Raw genomic sequence first — 26,867 nt, forward strand, 5'->3', positions numbered from 1 at the left:
CCCATCTACCCAGCGTACATTCAGGTATCTATTCGCCCATCCCTTCACTGTTTCACCTGTCGACCTTTTCACTCTTCCATCCAACCTTTCACCCTTGCATCTATCCATCCTTTCACCCTTCCATCTATGCATTCATTCACTCTTCCATCCTACATTTTTACTTTTTTTTATTTTCACATTTCCTTCCAGTTGCCCTTTCTTCCTCCTCCAGTACTTTTCCACCCATTTATCCTTTCTTCTCTCATGTTTATTTGTTTTTCATGCCCCTTGCTTTTCTATTGTTTTATCTTTCTGTGTGTTCCCCCATTTGAATTATTTCTCAATATTTCTCATTTTGTTTTTCTTCATTGTGTGGGAGTCCAATGCCCACAACCTTCCTTCATTGTGTTCCCTAAGTATTAATTATAAGCATTGTGTCTGCAGCCAGAAAAGGTCCATAAGCAACTAATAAATGTTTAAGTGGGATCCAGTTCACCATACTCAGTGGCAGGCTCCTCTGAAGCTGGTAGAGTAGGGGATTCCCTAGTCTTCCTTCCGTGAGATCATACTGTGTCCTTGGAGATGGATTTTATTGCTATTATATAAGCAAGGAGGAACAATACACTCCAGGCCTTGTTGACTGGAGAAAAACACATCGCCCTTCACATACATAAAGTGAGTCTTTGCACCCCCCCCCGTTTTGTTCAGAAGATATTATGAGATTGTTACTGTTATCCCAAATATTCTTTAACACAATACTACATATGCACTGCTGAGGCTGTATTAAAATGCTGATGATTGTCAGGCTCTAAAATTCTGCATTGAAAAAATGACCTCCTCAAAAGCTCTATTCATCTTTTTGACTTCCACGTGGGACTGATCCATGGGACAACACCATACAAGTCAATTATTGTAGGAGGATTGTCTTTTGTAACTGTATATTTTATGTAACTTCACAGCCCTTGTTCCTGAAACTCTTTGTACCCATTTGCCCGATCCTCGAGGTGTCAGTTTCCAGGGGCACTTAGATATCCTGAAATCTTTATGGCAGAATCTTCCTTCACCCAGAAACTGCTACACAACTTGTATGATCAAATGCTGGTCCTTCATATGTTGGCACCTCCATCCAGAAGTGAAAAGTCCTCTGCCTGGTAAAGACGTGTACCCATGGCCTGAGTGCCCAACTGTACTGTTGTCTGGACCCCTAACGCAGATTATTTTTTCATAGGCGAACATGGATTATGCGTGTGCATCATGACATAGGCCTATCCCATGGATTGTGGTGTTGTTGGATCGGGAGGGGTGCCCAACTCACTACCCGCAAAGTGATGGAAGGTAACTGCCTTTACCAACAGTTAGGCAGCACAGGCACGGTGGTGACAGAATACCGTGAGGTGATCAGTAGTAGTGAACAGGACCTTTTACCCTGTGTCACTGGATTGAGCCTACAGGCTCAGTCACCCTTTAAAAGGCCTGCTGCTGTGTGCATATTTCACCCTTGACCTCCGTCCGGTAGATGTGTGGTACTTCATAGTACAAGACTAGTGACTCTATGCTGGTTGTATGTGGGCCTGGCAAGGGCACAGTACAGGGATAGAGCAGTACTATGTAGCACATGTGCGATGAGTGCGTGTTCTGAGTGTATTTATGCATGTGAGGAATACATGACATGAAAGATGTACTGCTGTGCAGTGTGTGTGCATTAAAAGCATGTGCTGAATGTATGTGTGCTTACGTGATGTACAACACATGAAGAGTGAAGTGTTGTGCAGCGTGCACACGCTGAGTGAGAGTGCTGGCAGTGTGTGTGTTTGTAAGTAACACTCCCTGGGTAAAGATAGCAAAAGCGTCAGTGCTGAACAGTGCACATAGATTGAGTATGTGTACTGGATGCATCCATACATGCAAAGGTACAATGCATGGAGGTACTAGTGCTGGATAGTAAGTGTGCTGTGAATGTACACTGACTAGAGTGTGCCTGCAATGGTACATTATATGGAGGACCCTGTGTTCCATTTTGGGGTGCCTAGGACAGCCTGGTGAAGATATGAGGTGGAGAGTTATCCCCCCAGACAAATTTGTGGATTGCTGGATTCCTGTGAGCTGGGTGAGGACACAAACAGGAGGGAAGGGAGAGACTTCATTTGCACTTTAAGAGGTTGCTCTTTGATTCAATGATAGGTCATAAGGCACGGGCCTGGACACAATCTCAGGAAGGTAGATGGGGCTAATAAGGGATAAAGAGTAGTGTTGTGAGCATGGGATTCACTATTTGATGCACATGTCACTGTGGCTGGCATCCAGGTGTGAACTCTGGGTACTGCAATGAATTGTGTTGTGGGCCAATCAGCTTTGGAGTCATGCCTGCTGTGACGTACATCTTTCATGAGGAAAGAAGAGAGAAGTGTCCACATCAAAAGGAGCAGAACCCCCACATTAAACTTCAAAGACTCAAACCCTAAATCACATTTGATGTCTGAAAAAGGACTATAAGGAGGGGAGGTTGAGTCCCCAAAAATTTGACATTTGCCAAGCAGCCAGATGGACTGTGTGCTTCATGACTTCTGCCTGTAACCCGGACTGGGGGACAAGGACTGCTAGTCCCCTGCTTGGTGAGGGGATATTGCCCACGGATGCTGCAGATGCCTCCTCTTTTTGGTGTTCTCTCTTCTGAACCCAAGCCTGCTGTGCCTTCAGATAAATAAATATTTCATATCTGTAACACAGTGCCTTCTTATCCTTATCTGCCTTTCGATCCTCAGTTTTTATTTTTCTCATTCACCTCCTCCCATCTCTCTACTGGTAACTCCCTTCTGTTATCACCTCAAAGTCCGCGTCCTATCTCTTGCAGTGTCTTTTCTTCTTTGCCTTGCAGCTTTGCTCTTTTTCTCTTCTACGGCATCCTGTGGTCCTACTCTCCAAGAACCCCTGCCCCTCCCACAACAATCCCTTTATAATTATGACCCCCAGTATTCCATTTTTACTGATGTTTACAGCTAAATAAAGGCAGAAAGCCATCTACACTACTTCCCAATTTTCTTTTAGTGTGCATAAAAAGGGAATACAACTTTTTGAATGATTCTCAATGCTGTTAATCGTATCTGAAAGGATAATAGCTGCTTGCATTGATATGTGGTGGAGTTAAAAAAAAACAGAAGGACAAAGTTCCCTAACATGGATTGGACAGCTGAATTCTAAAAGGTATTGATGTGGTATTTGTGGAGACACACAGTGCTAAAACCAGGAGATGCAAGTGCATTGACTAATTAAATAAATGTGTAAAAATACTAGCTGCAGCACAATTTTTCTCAAAACATGAAATAAATATAGCTAAAAACAGATTTTAAAAAACCTAAAAATAAATGTGGATAATTACAAAAGAAATGTGAAAAATAAAAACCATAACATCCAAAGCTCTACTTATACTCTGTCTCTCATTCATTTCTAAATCGCTTGCCAGGAGAATTTCAAAATTTAGGGCAAACCTACCAAGTCTCTCATCGGAAGAGAGTTAGAACTGCTGAGGGAGATGTGTGGTAGTTCATTCAGGATCCGACTAGCACCCTAGCAGGTGTAGAAAGGTGAGTAGACTAGGAAAAGTGTATATTCTATACTGGGGGCACACTCTAAGGTTAAACTACCCAGGGTTTGAAGCAGGCAGGTAATAACTTGTTTTTGATTTAGCACTTACCAGCACAGTTTTCAGTTTCAGGGCATTGTAAAATAACGGGCTGTATCACATAAAGCGAGCACTGAGAGTGCTAAGTTTAGGCTTCAGGGCAGATTTACAAGATTGCCATGCAGTGCAGCAAGTCAAATGTGCCATATTTAGAAGAAAACGCGCATTCCTGCCTTTTCCCCTGCATTGGTGCCCTTTTAGCAGCCTAGCGCCAACACAGTCAACCTTTCACAATAGTACAAGGGCGCCTCATTTGCATGCAGGATTGTTTTTGTGAAAGGAAGGGGCACTTTCCTGCACAAAAACAATCCTGAGAGGCATATTCCTCTTTCTATGTGTGCTGCAGAATGCATCACACATTGAAAGAGGAAGTAACGAGGAGAAATCAAGATATTTCTCCTTGTCACGCCTCTCCTGGGAAGGCGTATCTTTTTGGCACATTCTCAGGTTTACCAGTTCTGATAAATCTGGGAATGCGTCAAAACAATGGGAGTTGCGTGGAAACACCCATGCAACGCGCATGGAATGCTTCCCTAGTGCAGAGCAAGGCAAGGCACCTATTTGTGCTGCGTTGCTTTACTCCAGATTTATGGAGCCACTCAGGGTCAGTCAAAGTGGCTTAGCATGGCATCATAAATGGCATTCAATGTTTGTGTCACACATGTACCACATTGCATGGTGCAAACGGCATGCAAACCGGCTCATAAGTATGCCCCTTAGTCTATGCCACATTTTTAGGCTGACTGATGTCTTAGGTAGTTGAAGTGGGGGCAAAGAGCTATTTTATTGCCTTAGAAAATGGTAAATGGTTGCCTGTCACAGGAACTTTAAAGTAACCTTTCTCTTTTGACTTAAAATGTAGTAACATTTTTTACATATCTGGAGTGAACAGCAAAACATGACCCAATAACATTAACAGAGCAGCATAACAACACATTTAAAACATAACAGGGTACATCACAACAAACAGTCAAAAGAGCTCACAACACAGCTACTGCAGTACCAATGAACAAAGTCACACTGCAATAAAGCAGCACAAAACAAACAGCATAAAAAACAAATGAACTCATCACCAAAACAACAAAATACCACACAACAAACATGCACAAATGTTCCTGTCACCCAGTACCACCTCTAGAATCCACTTTTCATAGTATAGTGGTGAAAGAAGTTTGGAGCAAGCACTGCCATAACTTATTAACAACTACGTCAAATATTGTCTGTCAAAAATGCTTTGTGTTCCAGTCCCAAGCATTATTTCGAACTCAGTTTACGCCCTGTGAAGGTTAAAGGCTTGACTCTTTCCTATTGGGCTATGAACTTGGGACTAGCACATCACACATGTGCGCCATCAGCAGTGGAGTATTTAACTATCTGAAACCTGTGACTAGTTTGATCCTTTTGTGGGAAATCTGTATTTTTTAGGTCGAGCCTGGGCAGTGCACGAGCTGCTCTGCGAGGCATGCTGTATTCAGGTATGGACTTAAAGCTCTGTCCATTTTCCGCCCATCTTTTCAATTGGCTCCTGTTAATGTGCTTTCTAAATGGTTGCTTTTGATTCATGAATAGGCTTAGTAGTCCCAATTCTTGGTACCCACTTGTCTGCATTTGTAACCTCTCATGAGGACTGGACTTTTTACTTGTGTTGTTACATGGTCTGTTTTATCTACAGTCTGTGTGCACTATTTTCTTTAATGTACTTACTCTAACTGTCAGTCAGTCAGTCAGTCAATCACTTTTATTCGATTTTTAAAAAATCATAAAAAGACACAGGATACATTTCAAGAATTACACGTACAAAAAAAAAAAATGATCACAGGGAAAATATTTACACAATATATATACATAATAATTCATAATTCATAACATCAGAATGTAAAGTGACATGTGCGCAAGCAGTTTATGTATACAATCAAAAAGATTAAAAAGTACCTTAAAGACATTTGAAACATCACTATATCTACATTTTTTAGAACGGTTACATTTTTAAAAAAATTTAGTTTATAATCAGTCCATTATTGCTTTTGCTGCGCTTCTTATTAATGCGTACTCCTGCTACTAGAAAATTTGCAACATGGAAAGTGACGTGTGCATTGTGCAAAAGTTGCAGGAATAAGAGTGCAGGCCTCACTTGTGAGAAACGGGCCTCTCTAAGGATGGGGACAAGATATTTCCTTCTGATTTTATCATAGTGATCACAGAACATAATAAAATGTAAAGTGTCCTGGGGTGAGAAGTTATCACAATCACAAGGTTTGTTATTATCAGGGGTCTCCCATCTATAGTATGAGCCCAATAAAAAATGAATTAAATTCAAACGAAATCTAATTAAAAGAAAGCGGTGGAATGAGTTATTTACAAATACCAGGTAAGGTTCTGGGCCTGGGACAGTTTTCAGTGTAAAATTCCTTCTCAAAGTAATTTTCTTAAGTTCAATTTCCTCTCGCTCTGAGATAAAAAGGTTCATCAGTGAGTCCTTGATTGTTTTAACATCCTCTTTCTTTATACTCATAGGGGAATTAAAAAGGTTGATACGTCCTACCTGTGCTAACATATTTTTTACATACAACATCCATGGGATCTTGAGTGCTCCATCCAAATTTAAGCAATCTACTAGAATTTTATGATTTAAAGAAATCTCTTCATTTAACCAGGTTTTTAACCAGGTAATAACAGGGGCAGATTTTATAACGCCAGAAACATACCCAACCACCAGTTCTGAGTGAATAGTGAAAGTGGGGGTGGACTGGGGAACAGAAAGTAATGATCTTAAAAACCTGTTCTCTGCCCTTTGAATAAGGACAGGCTCTATGTATCCCCAGATTGAGGCCCCGTAATTGGCGATTGCGATGCTCTTGGCATTATATACTTTGAGGATCGCGCTCGTCGGTCTTGAACCCAGTTTTCTAGCAAAATTCAGGATGGCTCCTGCCGATCTACTTAGTGCATTGGATTTGGCCTTGAGTTGGGGACCCCACGTGCCTTTATCATCAAATAGGACGCCCAGGTAGGTGAAAGAGGGAACCCTCTGAACCTCCTTTCCTGTGCAGACCATGGTTATTGGTTTCCTCCTTATCCCTCTTAGTCCCATGATCATGACGTGGGATTTTTATGTATTCACTTTTAGGTCTAATGAGGTCATGAATTCCCCAAAGGAGGCCAAAAGTTTGTTCAGGGCAACACCAGTTCTTGCCAGGAGGACCGCGTCATCCGCGTACAGGAGGACTGGAATGTTAGTCTCTCCTGCACGCGGGACGTCGGCGCCCAGGGCGGAGAGTACCGGCTCCAAGGTGTTTATGTACAAGGTGAAGAGGAGAGGAGCAAGGATGCATCCTTGCCTCACACCTCTCTCGGAGCTAAAGGGTTTTGTACACCTACCGTCCCTAGTTACTCTAACTGAGGCCTCCAGCCCCTGATGCAGGTCAGCCAGAAAGCCAACTAAACTACTCTAACTGCTATTGCAGGCACTTCATGCTCTCCCTAACCCACCCTGATTTCCTGACAGCGTGGTGCCTGAACATGAACTCTGCACTTTATCTTTGAAAAATGCTCCCTGCACAGCGCTGCACTTCTGCACGCGCTATGTTGCTTAACAAATGCTATTTTTTGTAAAAGTGCCTCATACCGCACTTTCACTTTAATGGCAACCGCGCAACTTTCTTTAGACAAACCGTGTCTAAAGAAATGGGCGTGGCAGACATTAAAGTGAAAGTGTGGCATGGGGCGCTTTTACAAACAAGATTTGCAATAGATCCCGCATATGTAAGAGTTTAAACTATTGGCATTGTAGATGACAATGCCTTTTATTTATGTTTTAAAACCTAACACATAAATAAAAGGCATTGTCGTTTACAAAGCCAATAGCTCAAACTCTTGCAAATGCGAGACTTACTGCATTGCAAATATCAATGGGATCATCTCTTCAGTTCGGTTTTCCAATGGACTGGGAGACAATGAGTAGCTCGATCACTGACTGAGGTGAAGGCAATGCTGAGGCTCAACCCAGATTTGGCACCGGAGGAATCACTCAGATTCAATTGTGGGCATGTCGCCTGGAGTTGCAAACCCAAACTCAATGACGTAGACCTTGATGCACAGAACCAGCTCTTCCAACGACGCCAAAGCAGATGTGATCCCTCACTTCCTAAAGATGAACTAGGAATCTCCACATCGAGACCTCCAGAGACACCTATGGCGTCAGGGCCTTCTAGTTTCTCCAAGTGGGCCTGTCTGGGAGGTCGAGAGAGGTCGATGAAGCACAGTCTCCATCTTACCAAACTTGAACCCCCCCAAATGTTGCTCTATTTGTTTTCACACAGAGGTTTGCTCCTCTTGTTGGACAAATGTCTTGCAAGAGTGTACTAATGGAAAAGGTGCTTTGGGTAACCCCGTTGTCCTATTGGTGTCCTTGGTTTTCTATCTCTCTTTTTGTCTCTTTATGACCTTTGAGTCTGGGTGCCTGGGTTGGTGGGGGCGCTCCTACATTGTTAGAATCATTTTTTGGGGTGCTGAGTCTTCCCGCAGTCCTATTCTCCTGGTACACGACTCTAAACTGATAACTAATGTCCCATGTATGTTTAAACTCCTCTCACTGAATGTACGGGGTTTAAGCTCCCCTAACGAGTGTCAGCAGGTCTGGAGTTATTTGCTCCATCATGACCTCAATTACATTTTTATCCAAGAAATGAACTTACTCAAGAAAGATCACAATTGTATGAGCCACCAGCACTGTCTGCACAAATTCTTTCTGTCCCCTCCCACCAAAACTCTCAGTAGTCAAGAGACCCTGCAGGCAGATTCCTAAAGCTAACAGTACCAAGGGGGAAAACTACTCTGACAATGCTTAATCTGTATGCCCCAACCACCTCTCAAGATGCTTTCTTACACTCCACACTGGGAAAGCAGCTGCAGGATGCCAAAGGGAACATCACTGTAAGGGAGGACTTTTACCAGACTTGAGACCCAGAGATAGAAATATTAATACTTACCATTAATACTTACCAGGGGATAATGGCGATGTCCACCTTTTTAAAAAAAGAGATCACTGAATTAGGGCTGGTAGACATTTGGCACATCCTTCACCCAGATTTTAGAGACTACTTTTTTTTCTCTGACATGATCCTTCAGACTCGGACTTCGGACCACGCCGTTATGCGTCATGGCACTAATTTTGGGTGACCGTACTCTCATTGCACATCAGCACCCACAACTTACAGTAGTGGTGCGCTTTTCTCTTTCACTAAGATTTTGGGTGACTATACCCGTTTCTACATTAACATCCACACTTTATAAGAGTGGTGTATTTTTCATTCTACTAAGAAAAACATTTGTGACAAGAATTGACGTTGTAAACTGTTAGTGTGGATTGCATAAAAACACAATCAGCCTTGAAGAAGTTCCGTTGGGATGAAACGCGTTGTGTCGGCTATGAATCTTGTATTGTGTTTCTAACAAATGAAGTCTGAAGAATAATAACACAAAAGAATAAAGGAGGGATATTTTTTCCAGTATTCTGAAGACTCATTGGATTCACTTGGGAGATTTTTTCTCGTTCTTTAATCATTAATTATGATATATTACTGTACTTCTTGAAACTATTTTTGATCATAGGTGTGTGCTGAGCTAATCTGTATCTTTTTTCTCACATGTTCACTCCTCATACTCATGCATCGACTATATCTCCATAACACACTCCCTCCGTGGCATTCTGGAGTCGGGCTCTCCGATATATCTATATCTGATCATATGCATCTGGAGCTGACTTGGAGGAAGGACCTCACTCCTCCCGAAGCCCTCCGACCACTGCCGTTTAAACCCCCAAAGACTGAAATACCCGGAGAACAGAGCTGCAATTCTTAATGGGATACACAAATACTTTACTCTCAATACCTCCCCTGGTATCTCCCCACACACACACTCTGGGTTGCATTCAAAGCCACTGGAACTTTTGGTGTTGTCCACAATAGGCCTTAAACCACAGACAGGTAAAAGCGGCCGGTAGGAGAAAACTATGAATGAGTGCTGGCGCTCATCACCTGCAACTATGGCAGAAATGAAGCAATGCTGTCTTCTATCAACCTGCCACTTAACTTCCTCTCTTCTTTGAAATCCTAGAATGCATTATATTTAATAACCTCACTGCATTCCTCAGCACATATCACCTAATCAACCTCATTCAATCTGGCTATCACACTCTAAACTGGATGAAAATAGCATCTGCCAAGTTTCTCACATCTTCTCATCAATATAAACTCTCTTCCATATTAATTCTCCATTGCTCAGACACATCCAGTGCCATTAATCACTCTCCTCTCCTTGCCATGCTCACCACCTTGGGTATCACAAACCAAGAACTCAACTCGCTCTCCGCAGATGTATCTGATTGATCATTTTCAGTATCCTGGTGGTCGTTGCTGTCCACCCCTATTCCTCTACCTGATGGAGTCCCGCAGCTTTCAGTGCCAGGTCTGCTCCTCTTCTCTCTAGAGCACATCTTTAGGAGGAAGTTCATCATTTGGGTTCTCCTATCATATCTATGCAGACAACGCATACATCTCTTTCCAAATGTCATTCCTCACTTTCAGCCCAAAGTCTCTGACTGCCCCCTAGCTATCCCTCACAGCAGGACAATCTGTTCCTTCATGCTCAAATCGTCTGAAACTGGAGTCATTTACATTCAGGAAGAATTGGCATTCCTTCACCTTCATATCTCAAGTCAAAACATTTATATTGATTAAGACACCAACAGGGATCAACAATATAAAATGAAATTAAATTTCCGTAATCAAACTGTAAAACCAAGTGTAAAGATCCATAAAACATTGAAAACCATTTAAAAAAAGATTTTTTTAATGTATTTACATTATAACACACAAATTAATTTGGGGGAGACCTTATAAAATGTAACGTTTCATCTGTACTTGTTATCCTGGACTTAAAACATACAGGAGTTATAAAAAAGACCTTAATAACTCTTGTTTGTTTCCCCATGACACATTCACCCCAACACTATCAGCTAAAAACCTTGGAGTTCACTTCAACCCAACTATGAGCCTGGAATCCCAGAGAGTCTACAGTAAGAGATTGAACATGGTTTAGAGAGGGCTACCTACAGAGATTATTATAACAGGCGATATGAACATATGGGTGAAAGTAGAATGAAAAGGGGGGGTCTTTGGCCCCCCCGCCCGCATGGCGGTGCGGCGATCCCCTCTCCCTTTGCCTCCCGGTGGTGTGGGGGCGTGATCTCCCGGCGCCCAATGGTTACGCGGGAGGTGTGCGCCACATCACCGGTCGGCCGATGCCCAATCCCTGACTCGGAGGCGTGGTGCAGTCTTCAGGGTCAAAGGGGCGGGCATCGAGGGTTGAGGGGAGGGGGCGGCCCACCCTCTCCCCGCGTCCCTGGGAATAAAGGAGGGGGGAGCGCTCAGTTGGCCCTTCTTGTCGCCTGACGCTCCCCCACACTGGTCGTGCCCCGCGCTCGGGCCTCCTAATTTTCTGTTTTATCTTTCAGGTCAAGGATTGCTGCTTGGAGTGTGTGGTAGCGCGATGTTGGAAGTAGACAGACGGAGAGTTGACCGTAAAGATCGAAGTGCTCACGCGGTATACCGGTGTATGGTGGATCGGTAGAGTACAGGACACGCAAGTCATCGACAGTAAGAGGAAGCGGGGGGCTTGCATTTCATCGCTTCGTGTGGCCACCGGGTGGGTCTACGTTAGAGTTTGGCCACCCCTTACACCCGGTGTATGGTGGATCGGTAGAGTACAGGACACGCAAGTCATCGACAGTAAGAGGAAGCGGGGGGCTTGCATTTCATCGCTTCGTGTGGCCGCCGGGTGGGTCTACATTAGAGTTTGGCCACCCCTAACACTTGGAATAGCCGGTGTTGCGGTCGCAGTTGCGTGGTGCTCATAGCCCCCTGCGCATCCTCCGTCTCGTGAAGGTACAGGGCGCACGGGTTGCGAATCCGAGCTGTAAGCGAATCGATCAATAGTCAAAATGCCGGGAGCCAAGGGTGCTAAGGGGTCAAAAATGGAGTTGATGTTGCAGGCCATGATGCGTAAAATGAATGCCATGGATAAGAGATTGAATAAGGTTGACGGCCTAGAGGCTCGTATGATGGAAAGGATGGATGATATCGCAGGCCCACGCGGTAGACCCAAGCGGCAGATTGATGTGCCTTTACTGGAGGGAGATTCCGACTCCTCGCCTAAAAGGGGCAAGTCCAAAAGACCAAGGCGCAATGCACCCGCTCATGCACCTGTGGCGGTGCCCACTACCCCGGAGCCGGTACTCCCGGCTACCTTGGCACCGGCTCCCGCCTTGCCAGCAGGGGCCACTCCTGTCAGGCCGGCGCCGCCTGCACCAGTTGGCCCACTTCCGTTGCCTCCCGTGCCGGCACCCATGGCGCCCCCCCCCCCCCGCCGGTGGTGCCGGCAGCAGTACCGGATTGCGAACCTCAGATCCCTCCCGAGTTAACGGCGCAGATAGCGGCTATACTTCCTTGGCTGCAGAAGGGGGGTATGATGCCCTCAACACTAGACCATGCCGCTGAGGCAGCCGAGATGGTGGAAAAGATTAGAGCGGGAACAGTTGCAAGTGCGGCTGCGGCCTCTGTTTCTCCTTCTTCTGCTGGTTTGGATGCCTCTCGACCGAATGGAAGCGACGCGGGACTGGCCCCGGTGTCCGGTAATGGTAAGGAGGTAGCCCTCTCTCTTTTAGGGGACGGTACGATCCCGTCTCGGAGCGAAGATTTAGCGCAACATGTTTCTCGGGCGGTGAAAGAGATGATTTGGGTGGGAAATTACATATATATTTTCTCTTTGCTATTAGACAATAGGGAAATGGAAAATGCCAAAATGCTAAAAGAATGGATGCATCCTAGTGAATGGAGAGTACAGTGTGCGAAGTTTAGGGTGGAGGAAACTCTGCGCAATTGGATCAGGGCCTTCTCCATCCTTACGGCTATCACTGCTGAACGCCCTCCAAATGTGCATGCGGCAATGGCTTGCTATCAGAGCAGGATTGTAGGTTGGAGCAAACAGTATACTGGGGACGTATGGAAGGAATATGATGTTAATTTTAGGAAAGCGAAGGAGTTCGACTTGTCGTTATCATGGGACAAGGTGGACTCGCTGTCGTGGCATAAACAGTTCGCAGGGAGCACGGCCCCTGCCCAGCCCGGGACCGTAGCCAGTGTGTTCCCCGCTAAAACCCAGCAGCCCTTTCGTGCGGCGCCGGGGAATGAGTTCCCAGGGAAGAATATGGGAAGCGGCGGGGAAAGGAAGGGTGTGTGTTGGGACTTTAATAAGCGTTCGTGTACAAGGCCGGCCGGCCGGCACATGTCGATTCAGACATGCATGCGCAATCTGTGGTCACACCTCCCATCCCAAGACAACATGCAGATCTAAAAGTGGTAACCAAAGTCAGAGAGGGGGAAAGAAACCAGAGTAGCGCTGGATGCACGGTTAGCCCCCCCCCTGTTAATGTCCTGGCAATGATCCCATGGTTGAATAGATACCCAGACCACGTTGCAGCTGCTTTACTACAGGAAGTTTTCTCCCAAGGTTTCCGGATCCCGGCTGGGGGATACACCGGCAATGCGCACTGTAGGAATCAGTTATCAGTACAACATAATCCTGCCGTAGTTATGGCTAAGATCCAAAAGGAACTGTCTTTGGGCAGGATAGCGGGGCCATTCCAGGAAGTCCCTGTGCCCGATTTTGTGTGTTCACCATTGGGCGTAGTCCCCAAGAAAGAGAAGGGCGGGTTTAGACTGATCCACAACTTATCGGCGCCGAGAGGGGCGTCCTTGAATGTTGCGATAGACAAAGGAATTTGTAGTGTAAAGTATGCTTCCTTTGACCAAGCAGTGGAGCTATTGCGGGGGTTTGGGGTGGGGCACTCTCATGGCCAAATAGGATATTGAATTCACCTTTCGTTTGTTGCCGGTGCATCCTTTGGACCACCACTTACTTGGTTTCGCTTTTGAGGGAATGTTTTACATGGACAAATGCATGCCTATGGGTTGCTCAATCTCTTGTGCGTACTTTGAGACTTTTAGCTCTTTTCTGGAGTGGGTCATGAGACAGGCCACGGGCCACAAACAGGTCATTCATTATTTGGACGACTTCCTTTTCCTGGGAGCGTGGGGACTCGGGAGTGTGCCTGGGCATTGCAGGAATTTTGCGTGCTCATGCGGGCTTTCGGGGTTCCACTTGCGCCCGGGAAGACGGTTGGCCCGACCACCTGTTTAGAGTTTTGGGTATCGAGATTGATTCATTGGAAGGGTGCTTCAGGTTACCCAAAGACAAAGTATTGAAATTAAGGGTGGCATTGCGCCAGTGCCTCCTGAAGGAGAAGGTTACCTTGCAGCAGCTACAGGAGACGGTGGGTCAATTGAACTTTGCATTGCGAGTTATCCCAATGGCACGCCCCTTCTCTCGGTCGATTGCCCAAGCTATGAAGGGTTTGAGAGAGAAACATCACTGCACTAGGCTGTCAGCTGAGGTTCCCCAGGATATGCGGATATGGGCGGCATTGCTGGAGGATTTCAATGGCAGGGTAGTGTGGCCGGGCCCCCCCGACGACATCAGCAGAGTTGGGTTTATGGACAGACGCTGCTGGTAGCGTGGGCTTCGGCGCCATCCTGGGCATCAAGTGGGTCGCCCAGAAGTGGCCTGAGGAATGGGGGTCGTGGGGATTGACCACCAACATCGGATTCCTGGAATTATTCCCGATATGGGTAGCACTGATGGTCTGGCCAGAGCACCTTATCAAACAGTCAGTGGTGTTCTGGTCGGACAACATGAGCGTGGTAGAATGCATTAACCAGCAAGCGGCACGGTATCCATTCATACTGCGCTTGGTAAAGGAGATTGTGCTACAATGTTTAAAATGGAATGTGACTTTCAGGGCCAAACATGTGCCAGGTGTTCTCAATAATGCAGCTGATGCCCTTTCTCGCTTCAAAATGCAGGTGTTCAGGGAGCAGCTTCCAGCAGCAGACCCATCGCCAGCACCTTTCCCGGTTGCTCTCTGGCGGATTGGTGCCCCAGACTACCGTACCTCGTGGCATCTAGCTTAGCTCCCAGGACCAAGACAGCATACGAAGGGGCGTTCTTGTCTTACTGTACTTTCTTAGGGCATAGTTGGGAGGCTAGCTGGGCACTGGAGGACAGTTTTGTTGCATACCTAGAGCTGATGCACAAGGAAGGGCGCTCGGTGGCAGCCGCAAACAGGCACAGGGCGGCAGTTTCCTTCTTTGCACAGGCCAAGGGCGTGAAGGACCCTACGAACACGTTTGTAGTGCGCAAAGCGTTGAGGGGCTGGCATCGCATTCAGGGACACTCGACAGATTCGAGAAAGCCGATTGGGCTGGTAAGGCTTACAGCCCTCTTGTTAGCACTCCAGGGTGTCTGTAGTTCGTCATGGGAGGTGCTGCTTTTCAAAGCGGCGTTCACACTAGCGTTTTATGGGGCCCTAAGATTAGGCGAGCTAGTAGCCGCGTCCAAAGTTGACAAAATAGGCGGCCTGCAAGTGGGCGGTGTGGTGATCCATGGTGATACCATGTGGGTAACGATTCAAAGATCGAAGACCGACCAGGAGGGAAGGGGGGATACCACGTGCTTCACCGGGCTCGGACCAACCCTTGTTGCCCAGTCTCGCATGTAGAGCCTTTAGAAGTCAGCGGGACGGTACGCTGGGGGGGGGCACTATTGTGTCACATGGATGGTACTCCTTTGACCAGGTATCAGTTTAGGAAAGTCCTGGACCCGACGGTCGCAAAAGCAGGCCTGGATCCCACGGAATTTGGCTCCCACTCTTTTAGAATCCGGGGGGCAACTGAGGCAGTTGTAAGGGGACTCCCAGCCGAAAAGGTTCAAAGGATTGGGAGGTGGTCTTCTGAGTGTTACAAATGCTATGTACGTGTTGACATGTTGTGACATGGCCAGATGACTCAGGCTTGGTATCTCTTGGTTTTGCAGTTTCTCGAACCTGTCACGCGGGAGAGGAACTTGCCGAATGTCGTCAGGAAGCATCAGCATCGCAACACAAGCAACAAGAGGATCGTCGGACAATGGTGACTTGGATTGTGGGCCACTCTTATGTTCGGCGCGCGAAAAATGTATTTCTTGCAGGTGATAGGATGAGAAGGGCTGAGGAAGAGGGGTTCTCCGTCTCCTTCTTCGGGAGGGGAGGCTTGGGTATTAGGCAGTTCAAGGACTACTTCTTGGAACTATTGTCTCAGCAACCCGCCCGACTGTCAGTGGTGATAATTCACCTAGGGGAGAATGATTTGACCAAACTGGGGAGACGCATCCTGATAGATGAAATCATATCCACTGTCTAGAACATGCGCGGGTTGCAAGATAGTCTGGTCGCAACTTATTCCTCGTTGGCAGTGGCGAGGGGGGGACTCGGTTAAGGCGTTGAATCACTCGGTAAAGAGGATCAACACTCAGTTGGACAAGTTGTTTCGAGCCCCCCGGTTGCAGACGATTCCTCACTGGTGTATTTGGGGCGAGCATTTCTACCTGCGGGACGGGGTGCACTTGACTGAGGCAGGGAACGTTCTGTGGTCGAACAATATATTAGCATGGCTGGAGGGATTTGTGAGGGGAACATGACCTTTCTGAGGATTAGGAAGGGGGAGGCCAGATCGTCGGGTAACAATGCTGGCCTGTGGCGGTAAGGTCATGACCGGTGAGCAGCTATTTTAAGATCTTAGGGGGCGGCATCATCCTTTGGAGGTGTCCGCCCAGGGGGAGGAGGGGTCATTGGCCCCTCCTAGAACTTCAGGGGCAGCTGGTAACGCAAGTTAGGGCCCTCCTTCACTGGTTAAATGAAGTTCACGGGGTGGACCGAGTAATTAACGGGCTCGGCTGCATGGGTGGACCGAGTAATTAACGGGCTCGGCTGCAGGGGTGGACCGAGTAATTAACGGGCTCGGCTGCAAGGGTGGACCGAGTAATTAACGGGCTCGGCTGCAAGGGTGGGCCGAGTAATTAACGGGCTCAGCTGCAGGGGTGGACCGGGTAATTAACGGGCCCGGCTGCGCATGCGCACCTGCGTAAGGACGCAGCTTTTAAGACTTGACACCGGTTAGCGACCTTGCCAAATCGCTATAAATGTTAGTATGCAAAAATTTTCAGATGAGGATGTTAGATTCGGTTAGGAAACAAGCTGTATTAGAATCTTGTTGAGGCTAGCCGATCACAATTGTCGATATAAATGTATCTAAATGTGTCTGAATATTTTTGCATAAAAATTGTATATTTTGTTTAACAATTTTATTATTTTGTATCTTAATAAATATGGCCAGGGGGTTTTGCGACCCCCCGCCTTCCAAAGACAAATCCTGTTCCGTTTCGTTGTGTTCTGGGTGGATGTGGGCATACAGGGAGAGGGGCGGTAGCCGTCACTGACCATGTGAAAAAGGGGGGCCTTTGGCCCCCCCGCCCGCATGGCGGGGCGGCGATCCCCTCTCCCCTTGCCTCCCGGTGGTGTGGGGGCGTAATCTCCCGGCGCCCAATGGTTACGCGGGAGGTGTGCGCCACACCACCGGTCGGCCGACGCCCATTCCCTGACTCGGAGGCGTGGTGCAGTCTTCCGGGTCAAAGGGGCGGGCGTCGAGGGTTGACGGGAGGGGGCGGCCCGCCCTCTCCCCACGTCCCTGGGAATAAAGGAGGGGGGAGCGCTCAGTTGGCCCTTCTTGTAGACTGACGCTCCCCCACACTGGTCGTGCCCCGCGCTCGGGCTCTCCTAATTTTCCCCACCCACCATCCCTGGAACAAAGCTGTGTTGTGCATTACGTATACCTGTTTTGTTATTGATTAAGTTGTTTTCCTTTTAGGATGTATAATTGAAGCAGAAATGTCAGTAGACTGTTTGATGTAGACTGGAGTTGTGTATATCTCTTGTGTATTAAAGTATTGGCTTCCCGTTTTGGGGAGAAATGTTAAAATGTAATTATTAATGTTTGCTGTTTTGTTTAGGCCTTTTTTCCCATAGTAGCTTGATGATGGTATGTCATGACATGTGTTGTAGATAGTGTAGCTGTCCTTTAGTTCCTTTTTTCCACAGGCCGTCGTATTTATTAGGGTATTGGACATGCGGTAAGGTCATGACCGGTGAGCAGCTATTTTAAGGTCTTAGGGGGAGGCATCATCCTTTGGAGGTGTCTGCCCAGGGGGAGGAGGGGTCACTGACCCCTCCTAGAACTTCAGGGGCAGCTGGTAACGCAAGTTAGGGCCCTCCTTCACTGGTTAAATGAAGTTCACGGGGTGGGCCGAGTAATTAACGGGCTCGGCTGCAGGGGTGGACCGAGTAATTAACGGGCTCGGCTGCAAGGGTGGACCGAGTAATTAACGGGCTCGGCTGCAAAGGTGGACCAAGTAATTAACGGGCTCGGCTGCAGGGGTGGACCGGGTGATTAACGGGCCCGGCTGCGCATGCGCATCTGCGTAAGGGCGCAGCTTTTAAGACTTGACACCGGTTAGTGACCTTGCCATATCGCCATAAATGTTAGTATGCAAACATTTTCAGGTGAGGATGTTAGATTCGGTTAGGAAACAAGCTGTATTAGAATCTTGTTAAGGCTAGCCGATCACAATTGTCGATATAAATGTATCTAAATGTGTCTGAATATTTTTGCATAACAATTGTTTATTTTGTTTAACAATTTTATTATTTTGTATCTTAATAAATACGGCCAGGGGGTTTTGCGACCCCCCGCCTTCCAAAGACAAATCCTGTTCCGTTTCGTTGTGTTCTGGGTGGATGTGGGCATACAGGGAGAGGGGCGGTAGCCGTCACTGACCATGGGAGTGCCATGTTTACATTACAGTAACACAAGTGAGTCGTGTAGGCAAAGAAGGAGAGGGGATTTCCAGGTTACATTACAGTAACGCAGATCATTGCGAAAGATGAGAGCCCTGTCTCCTCCTGTGCCTGTAAAACTCACGTTACTGTAATGTAACTACCTCTGCTAAGAATAAGCATCTAATCCATCAACCTATATTACATTTAGAATCCATTAGAGATGCTACATCACTAGGCTTCTTTCTACTAACAGAAGACTATAATTAAAACCTATTAGCAGATAGCCGAGGAAGAGGAGTTTTTCCATATTCCACATAAGGTTTTTAGGAAAAATAACATCTCTAATACTGGGATATATATATTCATAATTTATTATAGAACTTGGGCTTTTGACAATTAAATGAAAGGTTTAGTACTGATCAACCTGCAATGCCCACATTCTCGTCAGCAGGAAATAGTTCAATCACTGACTATCCGCTGATTCATGTGTCAAGCTTCCATACATGTCTAGATTTCCAAATCATCGAAAGAACAGAAAGTGATCATGATCCGCCTATCGGGGGCAACTGTATTAATAAAGGGTTGGAGAGAGCCTATAGGAGAATAATCTGTCGATTTTGTAATTTGTCCTTTGAAACTATAGACCATATCATTTGTTTTTGTCCACTGGCACAGAGTTTGAGGATCAAGTACATAAACTCGCTTTTCGCGAAGCAGGCATAAGAACATTCAAAGACGCAACAATGTTATGATTTTCTAGGGCCACAAACAAAACAATTGGGGGTACAACTAAATTTCTTTCACTCAAGGGGTTGGATCTAAATGACCAGTTTAAATAATTAAAACTGATCAAAATGAATTTTAAAGTATTAAACAATGATAAATGTATTTACTTATGAATTGGTTCTTTGTTAGTTGATCACTAATATGTATCCCTTTTAATGTACTTGGGGGCTTATTTACAAAAAACGGACGCATTGCTGCATTACAGCCGCGATGCCCTAGTTTCCTTGCGCATGTGAGAGAAACTCTTGCACCACCATTGATGCACCATATTTACAATAAGGCACAACATGGTGCAAGGATTAACAGATGCTTTAGAAATTCTGACATATCTGTATGCGCAAAACTCACGCATTGCTGGAGTTGTGTCGTAAGCATGATGCAACTCCAGCAATGCATGGGGGAGGCCTATTCTTATTATACTGCGTCACTCCTTACGCCTGCTTGGAGCAGGCGTATAGTTTTGACACAGTGGCATCCTAGAAGTGGCGCAGTGAAATCTTGTAGATTTCACGACGTCACTTCTACAAAGCTTTTTGGCGTGGGAACGCCCACCCTGCATACATTATACCTGACGCTAGTGTAATGTGGCGCAGGGGTTTACAAGGTGACGCATCTGCTTAGATGAATCACTTTTTAAATAGGGCGCAACCTGGTGCATTGTTTATGCCGCTGCAGTGTCACAAAAAGGGACGCAACAGCGAATTGTAAATAAGCCCCATGGTACTTATTTACTTACTTATTTATTACTTACTGTATTTTATTGTATTGGTTTTTAATCTAAATCACACAATACATATTTACTACTACTGTAATGTAAGTATGCATCTTGTTCTCCCCTTGCTCCTGTATGACTTGTGTTACTGTAATGTAACCCGGGAACTCTCTCAGCCTCTGTGCCTGTATGACCTGTGCAACTGTAAGCTCCACAGGGAGCTCCCCTCAATCATGTGCCTGTGTGACTTTTTACATTACTTTAACACAGGTTTTACAGGGAGACGGGTGAGGGGAGATTGCAACATACAGGCCCGGGGGGGCTGAACTGCTCCCGGATTCCATTACAGTTACTCAGATCAGCTGGAATGATGGATGAGGGTGTGTGCAGAGAATACAACACATGCCATAAATGCATGCGGCAGGGAGCTCCACGCTTAAGTTACTGCAACACAGATCTCAGTGAAAGATGGCTGGAGAGTCCCTGCAGAGATCACAGTAACGCAAGCCATGCAGGCAATGAGGGTTAGGGAGGATCCGGATTAATTACATTTACAGATCACTCTGGAAGAGGGGTTTTCTGTGTCCAAGTACAGATTCCAGTCACATGGGTGAGAGGGGCTTCAGTAGAACTCCCAGTAGTAAGTCATACCGGACACCAGGAGAGGGGTGTCCCTACAGAGGGGAGGGTCAGCTCCTGTTCCAGGTCGAGCAGCTGCCCTTTCTCTTGCCCCAGTCCTCAAAGGCTCACTCTTACAGGGACACTGCTTGTTTCTTACAGAGCGCCTCTCCTTGGAATAGAGCACAGGCCGGGGAATGCCTCCCCTTGGAGTTCCCTGCCTCCCCACATGTCACAGGCACAGCCAGTCATCAAGCCAACCCCTATTTAAACATTAAATACCAGACACCCATTTATAATTCCTGACCATCATGTTCTCGTATCAGGCTACCACTGACATCAGATGTTTGCCTTTAATAACTAATCACAGTTGAGCTCTGAAATCATATTCCAGTCAAAATAAAAATAGCAAGCGGCTCACTTTTCACATTCCTTTCTTGTTGACAGTCATTAGCTGACGAGGAAGTTTTTAATGCCCTCTTCTCTGTTTCTAGTGGCTGTCAGCAATCGACACATGGACTCTGCTTGTCCCTACATGTTAAAAAAAACACACAAGCAACCTGCCTAAATGTCTTTACACGCATTCTTTTGGTAAATTACACAGTGGTTTATTTTGTTTCTAATATATGGGTTCCACGTTTATTTTGCACTGGTTCATCCAGAACAAATATGAAGTTAGAAGAAGCATGACTGGAATGGCTGAAATTTCAGAGTGGTCTGTAAAGATGATATTGCAAGTCACCTCGGTGTTCTGTGACTTTATAAAAGAGCGTTGCCTAGCTTCTCTATTTGCAGCCAGAGCTCCTTTGTGAATCTCACAATCCTCATAATGTAGAGTTAGGGTACTTTATCCTGTATAATATACAACCTGAAATTGTGACTATTTCTTTTCTTGCTGTTTTAATATATTGTTTGATAGAGTAACCAACATTCTCAGACATGCCTGGCCTCTCTCTTTCAGTTTATAAACACTAAGCCACAGATACATTTCTGTTACGACAGAGCAATCTCATGTAGTTTTGGTAACTTCACATTGAGCTTTCAATGTAAAATTCCCTAAATTGTGTAATTATGACAAGTTGCATAATTACGTAACTATGCCATGTGCATAATTACGCAGAGTTTGTGGCAAAAATGTTGTGCAAGCCCACAGAAAAAAAATGGGAATGACCACAACATTATCAGCTGCTGTTTGATGCACTGGTGTTTTTTTTGTGCTATTGTTTGGCAGAAAATGTGTCCTCGCGCCCAAAAAGGGCATAAGGATGCATTACCCAGTAAAATATAGTGCCAATTTACAATTTTACATTTAACAGATTTACGAGTTATTTCACATCATTTTTCTGAAATTTCAAGTAATAATACACACAAATTACAAGAAAGTTGTCTGCATGAAATAAACAAATACCATGGACAATGTAATACGTTTTATAGCAATAATTGTGACATTTTGTCTCATCCAACCAGGTATACTGGAATTATGCAGTAATGGGGGACCAAATTATGGAGCAAGGTTCACTAAAATAAGCAGTGGAGAAAAGGCAAATTATTCAGTGCAAAGTGATACACTCTATTTCACTATTTTGTTAATTTAACATCCATTAAAACTGTCTTCCAAATGCATCACCTAATTAGCAAGAGTTGAACACTGGACCACAGAAATCAACAGACAGGTGACCAGTTAACCTGGGGGCATGCCACTGCACAGCAGCGACTGTGGCTCTTTTTAAAAAAAAAAAAACGTTTTATCTGTTTTAGCTGAAAACCATTATTTGTTGAAAGATGCAAATTCTGCAACAGATGGTGGGCTATGTAGCAAATGCGATGCATCAATATTTATACAGAAACCGCCAAAGTTGAAGGGTCGAATAAATCCAGTGGTCCTAACTATATATAACACGTTACCCTGCTATACGTTTTATAAGCTAAAGCACATTCCTATATACCTGGGGGCAGATTTACAAGCCCCTTGAACCACTTTTGCTTCACTTTTCCAATGTTAAAAGTGATGCAAAAGTGGCGCAAGGGGCCCCCTATCCCTTTTCGTCCTGTAGCATCAGTGCATGAAATAAAGTGTGCTGCAATAGTCTTGACCCTCTGCTCTGAGGGTCAGTGCACTAAATAAAGGGGGCCCCTCTGCAATTCCATTCCTCTCATCTCTCACTATAACTGCATTGAATGATCAGGGCCGTTGAAATTATGCAGCAGGGAAGGGCAAACTATGGCAAGGTTAACTAAATTATAAGGAAAGAGAGAAATAATGTTGCATAATGCAGGACATTGTATACTTGCATTACTTATTTATTTCGTCATTTTTGCAAATTAACATCATATGGACCAATCTTTCACCTCATTAGTACCCCATGTAACACCCAAACATATCAATAAGCAACTGAAAGGTGACTAGTCAACCCTTGTGGAAGGCCTTCCTCTGTGCAGAAACACGTGTCACTGTATTTTAGTAACATGACACATTTGGGATAGGAACTTTTTTTGTTAAACTCTGCAAATTATGCAGCAGGTGATGGATTATGTAGAAAATTTGTCAAAACTACAGTTATCTGGAAAATGATGTGGCCACAAAATTGGATGGTTCCAGTTACCCTGGGAATAATGAATATCACAAGGCGGTCCATTCCACTCACTGCACTGAATGAGTGCACCGATCAAGGGCATCCACAGCTGTATAATTGCCTGAATCAGTCGGTTGAGCAAAGGGCATACCCTGCATCTCTATCCCTTTCACTGCCACATTATATGGAATGGAGGGCATCCCCAGACCGTTTCATCACAGGGTATGGGTACATGCAATTAAGGGCGTGCCCACACACATCGGTGCCCCCCCCCCCATCTCACCACAATACAGTGTGGTATGGACAGCATTCCTAGATATCTCATTCTCTTGCACCTCACACCATCCGTGCATGGCATAGTAATCTTCTATACCACTCCTTGCTTTTATGGGGCACTTCCAGCCATTCCTATGGATTCCATAATCACGAATGTACGCACAGACAAATGGACGTCATGGAATGCAGTGCACCCCAGACATTTGTACTCCCCCCCCCCCCCACCCCCATCACACTGCATCCAGGCATGGACTAAAAGATGTCTCTAGAACTGTGCAACCATTTTATCACACTGTAGGTGTGAGGGAATTAAAGGGCCTCTCCGGACATGTCTAAACCTCTTGTCACACTGAACCCAGACATGTGCTAAATGCATGGCCAGATATTTGTGGCCTTCCCATCACACTGTGTCAAATCATGGACAAAAGCATAGTCCAGCAATCAGTAACCCTTTTATCAGACTCTGCATCTCCAGACATATGTGAACATCTTATCATACTGTACCCAGGCATGTTCTGAAAACATCTCCAGACATTTATAGTCTCCAGTCCCATCAGACTGTACACAAGCATGGACTAAAGCATATCTCCAGCAAGGTGTAACCCTTTTATCAGGCTATAAGTAGGTGTGAAGTAAAGGGCATCTCCAGGCATATAGCGTTATCTCATCAAATATTACTAAAAACGCAGCGACTCATGTTGCCGCACAGTGGAAGGCCCTTCGCAAAACTTGCCTGGTCACCTTTCAAGTGCATATTGCTGCATTTTAGTGTTAAACTCTTACTATGTGATGGAACCTGTGGCCAGGCAGTGTTAACGTGTAAAAAAAAAAGGCAAAATAATGCAGAAATGCTGTCACCAAATGTGCCAAATTAAGCTGCATAAATTGCCTATTCTTGCCGCATAATTTCGTCCACTCTGCATATAACGTTGTCCTCCCATGATACATCATTTTAGTGGCCCTGGCTTTAGGGAATCTCCAGACAGCTGGAGCTCTCATCGCGCTGTCCACAAGCATGTACTGAAATACATCACCAGTTTTAAGGCGAATTAAGCAGTTCCAAACAATGCACTTTGCATGTCATGGTTTTTTGTCAGTTTTATGATGATTTAAGAAATACATTTTTTAAATCCCTATTTATTGTACATAACATAATGCACTGCAACATTGCTATGCGCCTTGTGTCTGCATGGGAATCTCCAGTCATTCGTTTTAGGGTTGCCTCATTTATCTGCAAAGCAATCTATATCAGGAAGAGGCAGTTAATCTTTCTTTTAATGTACTTTTTTTACCATTACATGGATATAATGTCATGATGACTAGAATGTTTTAAAAGGGCATTTACTAGGTGTTTTTAATTGTATGATATGTTATCTGTTTTATGTACTTTTATGGCCGATTTTAATAAAGCCGAACTAAAGTTTCTTTGACTTGACATGACCGGTCATTTCGAGCCCTTCCATCATATTCTATATCGTTGCATGGACCAAAGACATTTAAAAAAATGTCTACCACTACAGTGCAAATCCAGGCATTTTACACGGTTATCTTTCTCTAATACTGCACTTAATAAAGGTTATCCCCAGAGAAGCATGTTCTTTCTTTTGCACAATATCTATGCGTGTTCTGCAGGAAATCCTGAAATCTGGCTATACATTTAATGCCCTCTAACCCAGCATGGAGTAAAGAGCTTCTCCTGAGAAATATTGCTAGACATCCAGAGTGCAGCCTCTCTTAGACTAGGGGCATCTTCACAAATGCATATTCCTGCTATTACACTGTACACCCTCGCTGAGCACAACGCACCTCCAGACACGTCTGTTCTTTCTTTCACCCTGTATCCATGCTTGCATAAAGTGCACATATTCACGTGTGCGCCTCTTATTGATTGTGTAGCAAAGATACCATGGGGCTTAATGCGATCAAGGGAAAATAATTGGGGGCAGATTTACAAGCCCCTTGCGCCACTTTTGCGTCACTTTTAACATGGGACAAGTGAAGCAAAGGTGGCGCAAGTGGCTTGTACATCTGCCCCCAAGGTTTGGAAGGGAAGAAGCGTTTTAATTGGTGCGCAAGGCCCTCTGCTCCGGTGCCACTGCACCTGCTGCGCTATTGATAACTACACCTCTGCGCATAAAAAAAGGGCTGACATTTCTTTCCCTCTTGTCACCCTGTGTCAGTGAATGGAATGCGTGCGTGAGGGAGCAGTTAGCCAGCCCAGCAGCACTCACCTTGGCTGCCCCCTGACTGGCCATCCCGCACGGGGGTCTCCCGGCTGGGGGGGCACTGGCTGTTTCTGAGCTGTGCCACCTCCCGGCTGCTGCTCTCCAGGCTCCGGCCCAGGCTCGCCATCTCCCGCTCCAGCCGCCTCTTCTCCTCTTCCAGGGCGCCCTTGTCCCTCAGCAGGTCCCGGTAGGAAGCCTCGGCCCTGGCGGCCTGCGCTTCAGCCTCGGCCTTCTCCTTCCTCAGGGCCTCCAGCTCCCGCTGCAGCTCCGGCGGGGGCCCCTGCCCGCCCAGGAGCCGCTCCAGGAGCGCCAGGCGGGTGGCCAGGGCCCCCAGCTCGGCGCGCTGCGCGCTCTGCTCCCGCTGCAGCTCCTGCACGGCGGGCCCGGCCTGGCCCGGGTCAGGGCAGCTGGCCTCGTGCGGGCTGGGCACGGTGAACGTGTAGGTGCAGCGCCCGCTGCTGCGGTCGTTGGCACGGCGGAGGTGCACGGTGCTGGCCAGAGCCGGACATGCCAGGCAGGCCCAGAGCAGCAGGGGCAGCAGGGGTCGGAGCAGAGTCATCCTGTGCGAGGACGGCCTCTCAGCACTGCAGCTGTGCCCTTCTGATCTAGTGTGCACAGGTGTTCCTATATGTAAGGGTGAAAGGCCGTGTGTGCCCCTAGGAGTTCGCGGTGCTATGTGAGCGAGTAACCGTGTAAGTCTGGCTCCAAGTATGCGTACCTCTCTAGTGTCCCTTGTACATGTGCCCCTGTATATCAGTGCCCCTATGTGCTCCGGTGGAAGAGCCTTTCTGTTGCAGTTACCGAGTGCTTCTACGTTTGCGCGCCTGTGAGTGTGCTCCTGTGGATCTGTCTGTTGAAGTGCCCTTGTGCTCCTGTGTGTCCGCGCAGGTGTGCTCCCTGGGAGTTGCGCCCTTGTAAGAGAGCTCCTGTGTTAAAGTGTTCCTATATAAATGTCTATTGAAGCTCCCCTGTGTTGCTGCGTAGGTGTGCTTGTTAGCAGTTGCGCTCGTGGAAGTGTGCTGCTGTGTGAGGGTGTTCTTGTGTGAGTTAAGTGCCCGTTGAAGCTCCCGTGGGCTCCTATGTGGCTGCGCAGGTGTCCTCGTGTGAGAGTTCTCCCGTGGAAGCGTGTTCCTATGCAAATATCCGTGAAGTTCCCGTGTGCTCCTGCGTATGTATCTGCGCAGGTGCGCACGTT

The 26,867-nt window shown here is 46.2% G+C and overlaps 1 protein-coding gene across 1 annotated transcript in view; it reads right to left on the reverse strand.

The window, feature by feature from the left end:
• Window positions 1-26,590, reverse strand: part of MYOC (myocilin) — a 97,388-nt gene extending 70,798 nt beyond the window's left edge. The window contains exon 1 of the mRNA XM_086957593.1: window positions 25,679-26,590. Within this exon, the coding sequence (XP_086813719.1) occupies window positions 25,679-26,231 (553 nt within the window). The 5' untranslated portion in view covers window positions 26,232-26,590. The remainder of the gene's footprint in view (window positions 1-25,678) is intronic.
• Between the last annotated feature and the right edge of the window lie 277 nt (window positions 26,591-26,867).

Source organism: Lissotriton vulgaris, chromosome 1_1 (assembly GCF_964263255.1).
Source record: "Lissotriton vulgaris chromosome 1_1, aLisVul1.2, whole genome shotgun sequence".
Taxonomy (NCBI): domain Eukaryota; kingdom Metazoa; phylum Chordata; class Amphibia; order Caudata; family Salamandridae; genus Lissotriton; species Lissotriton vulgaris.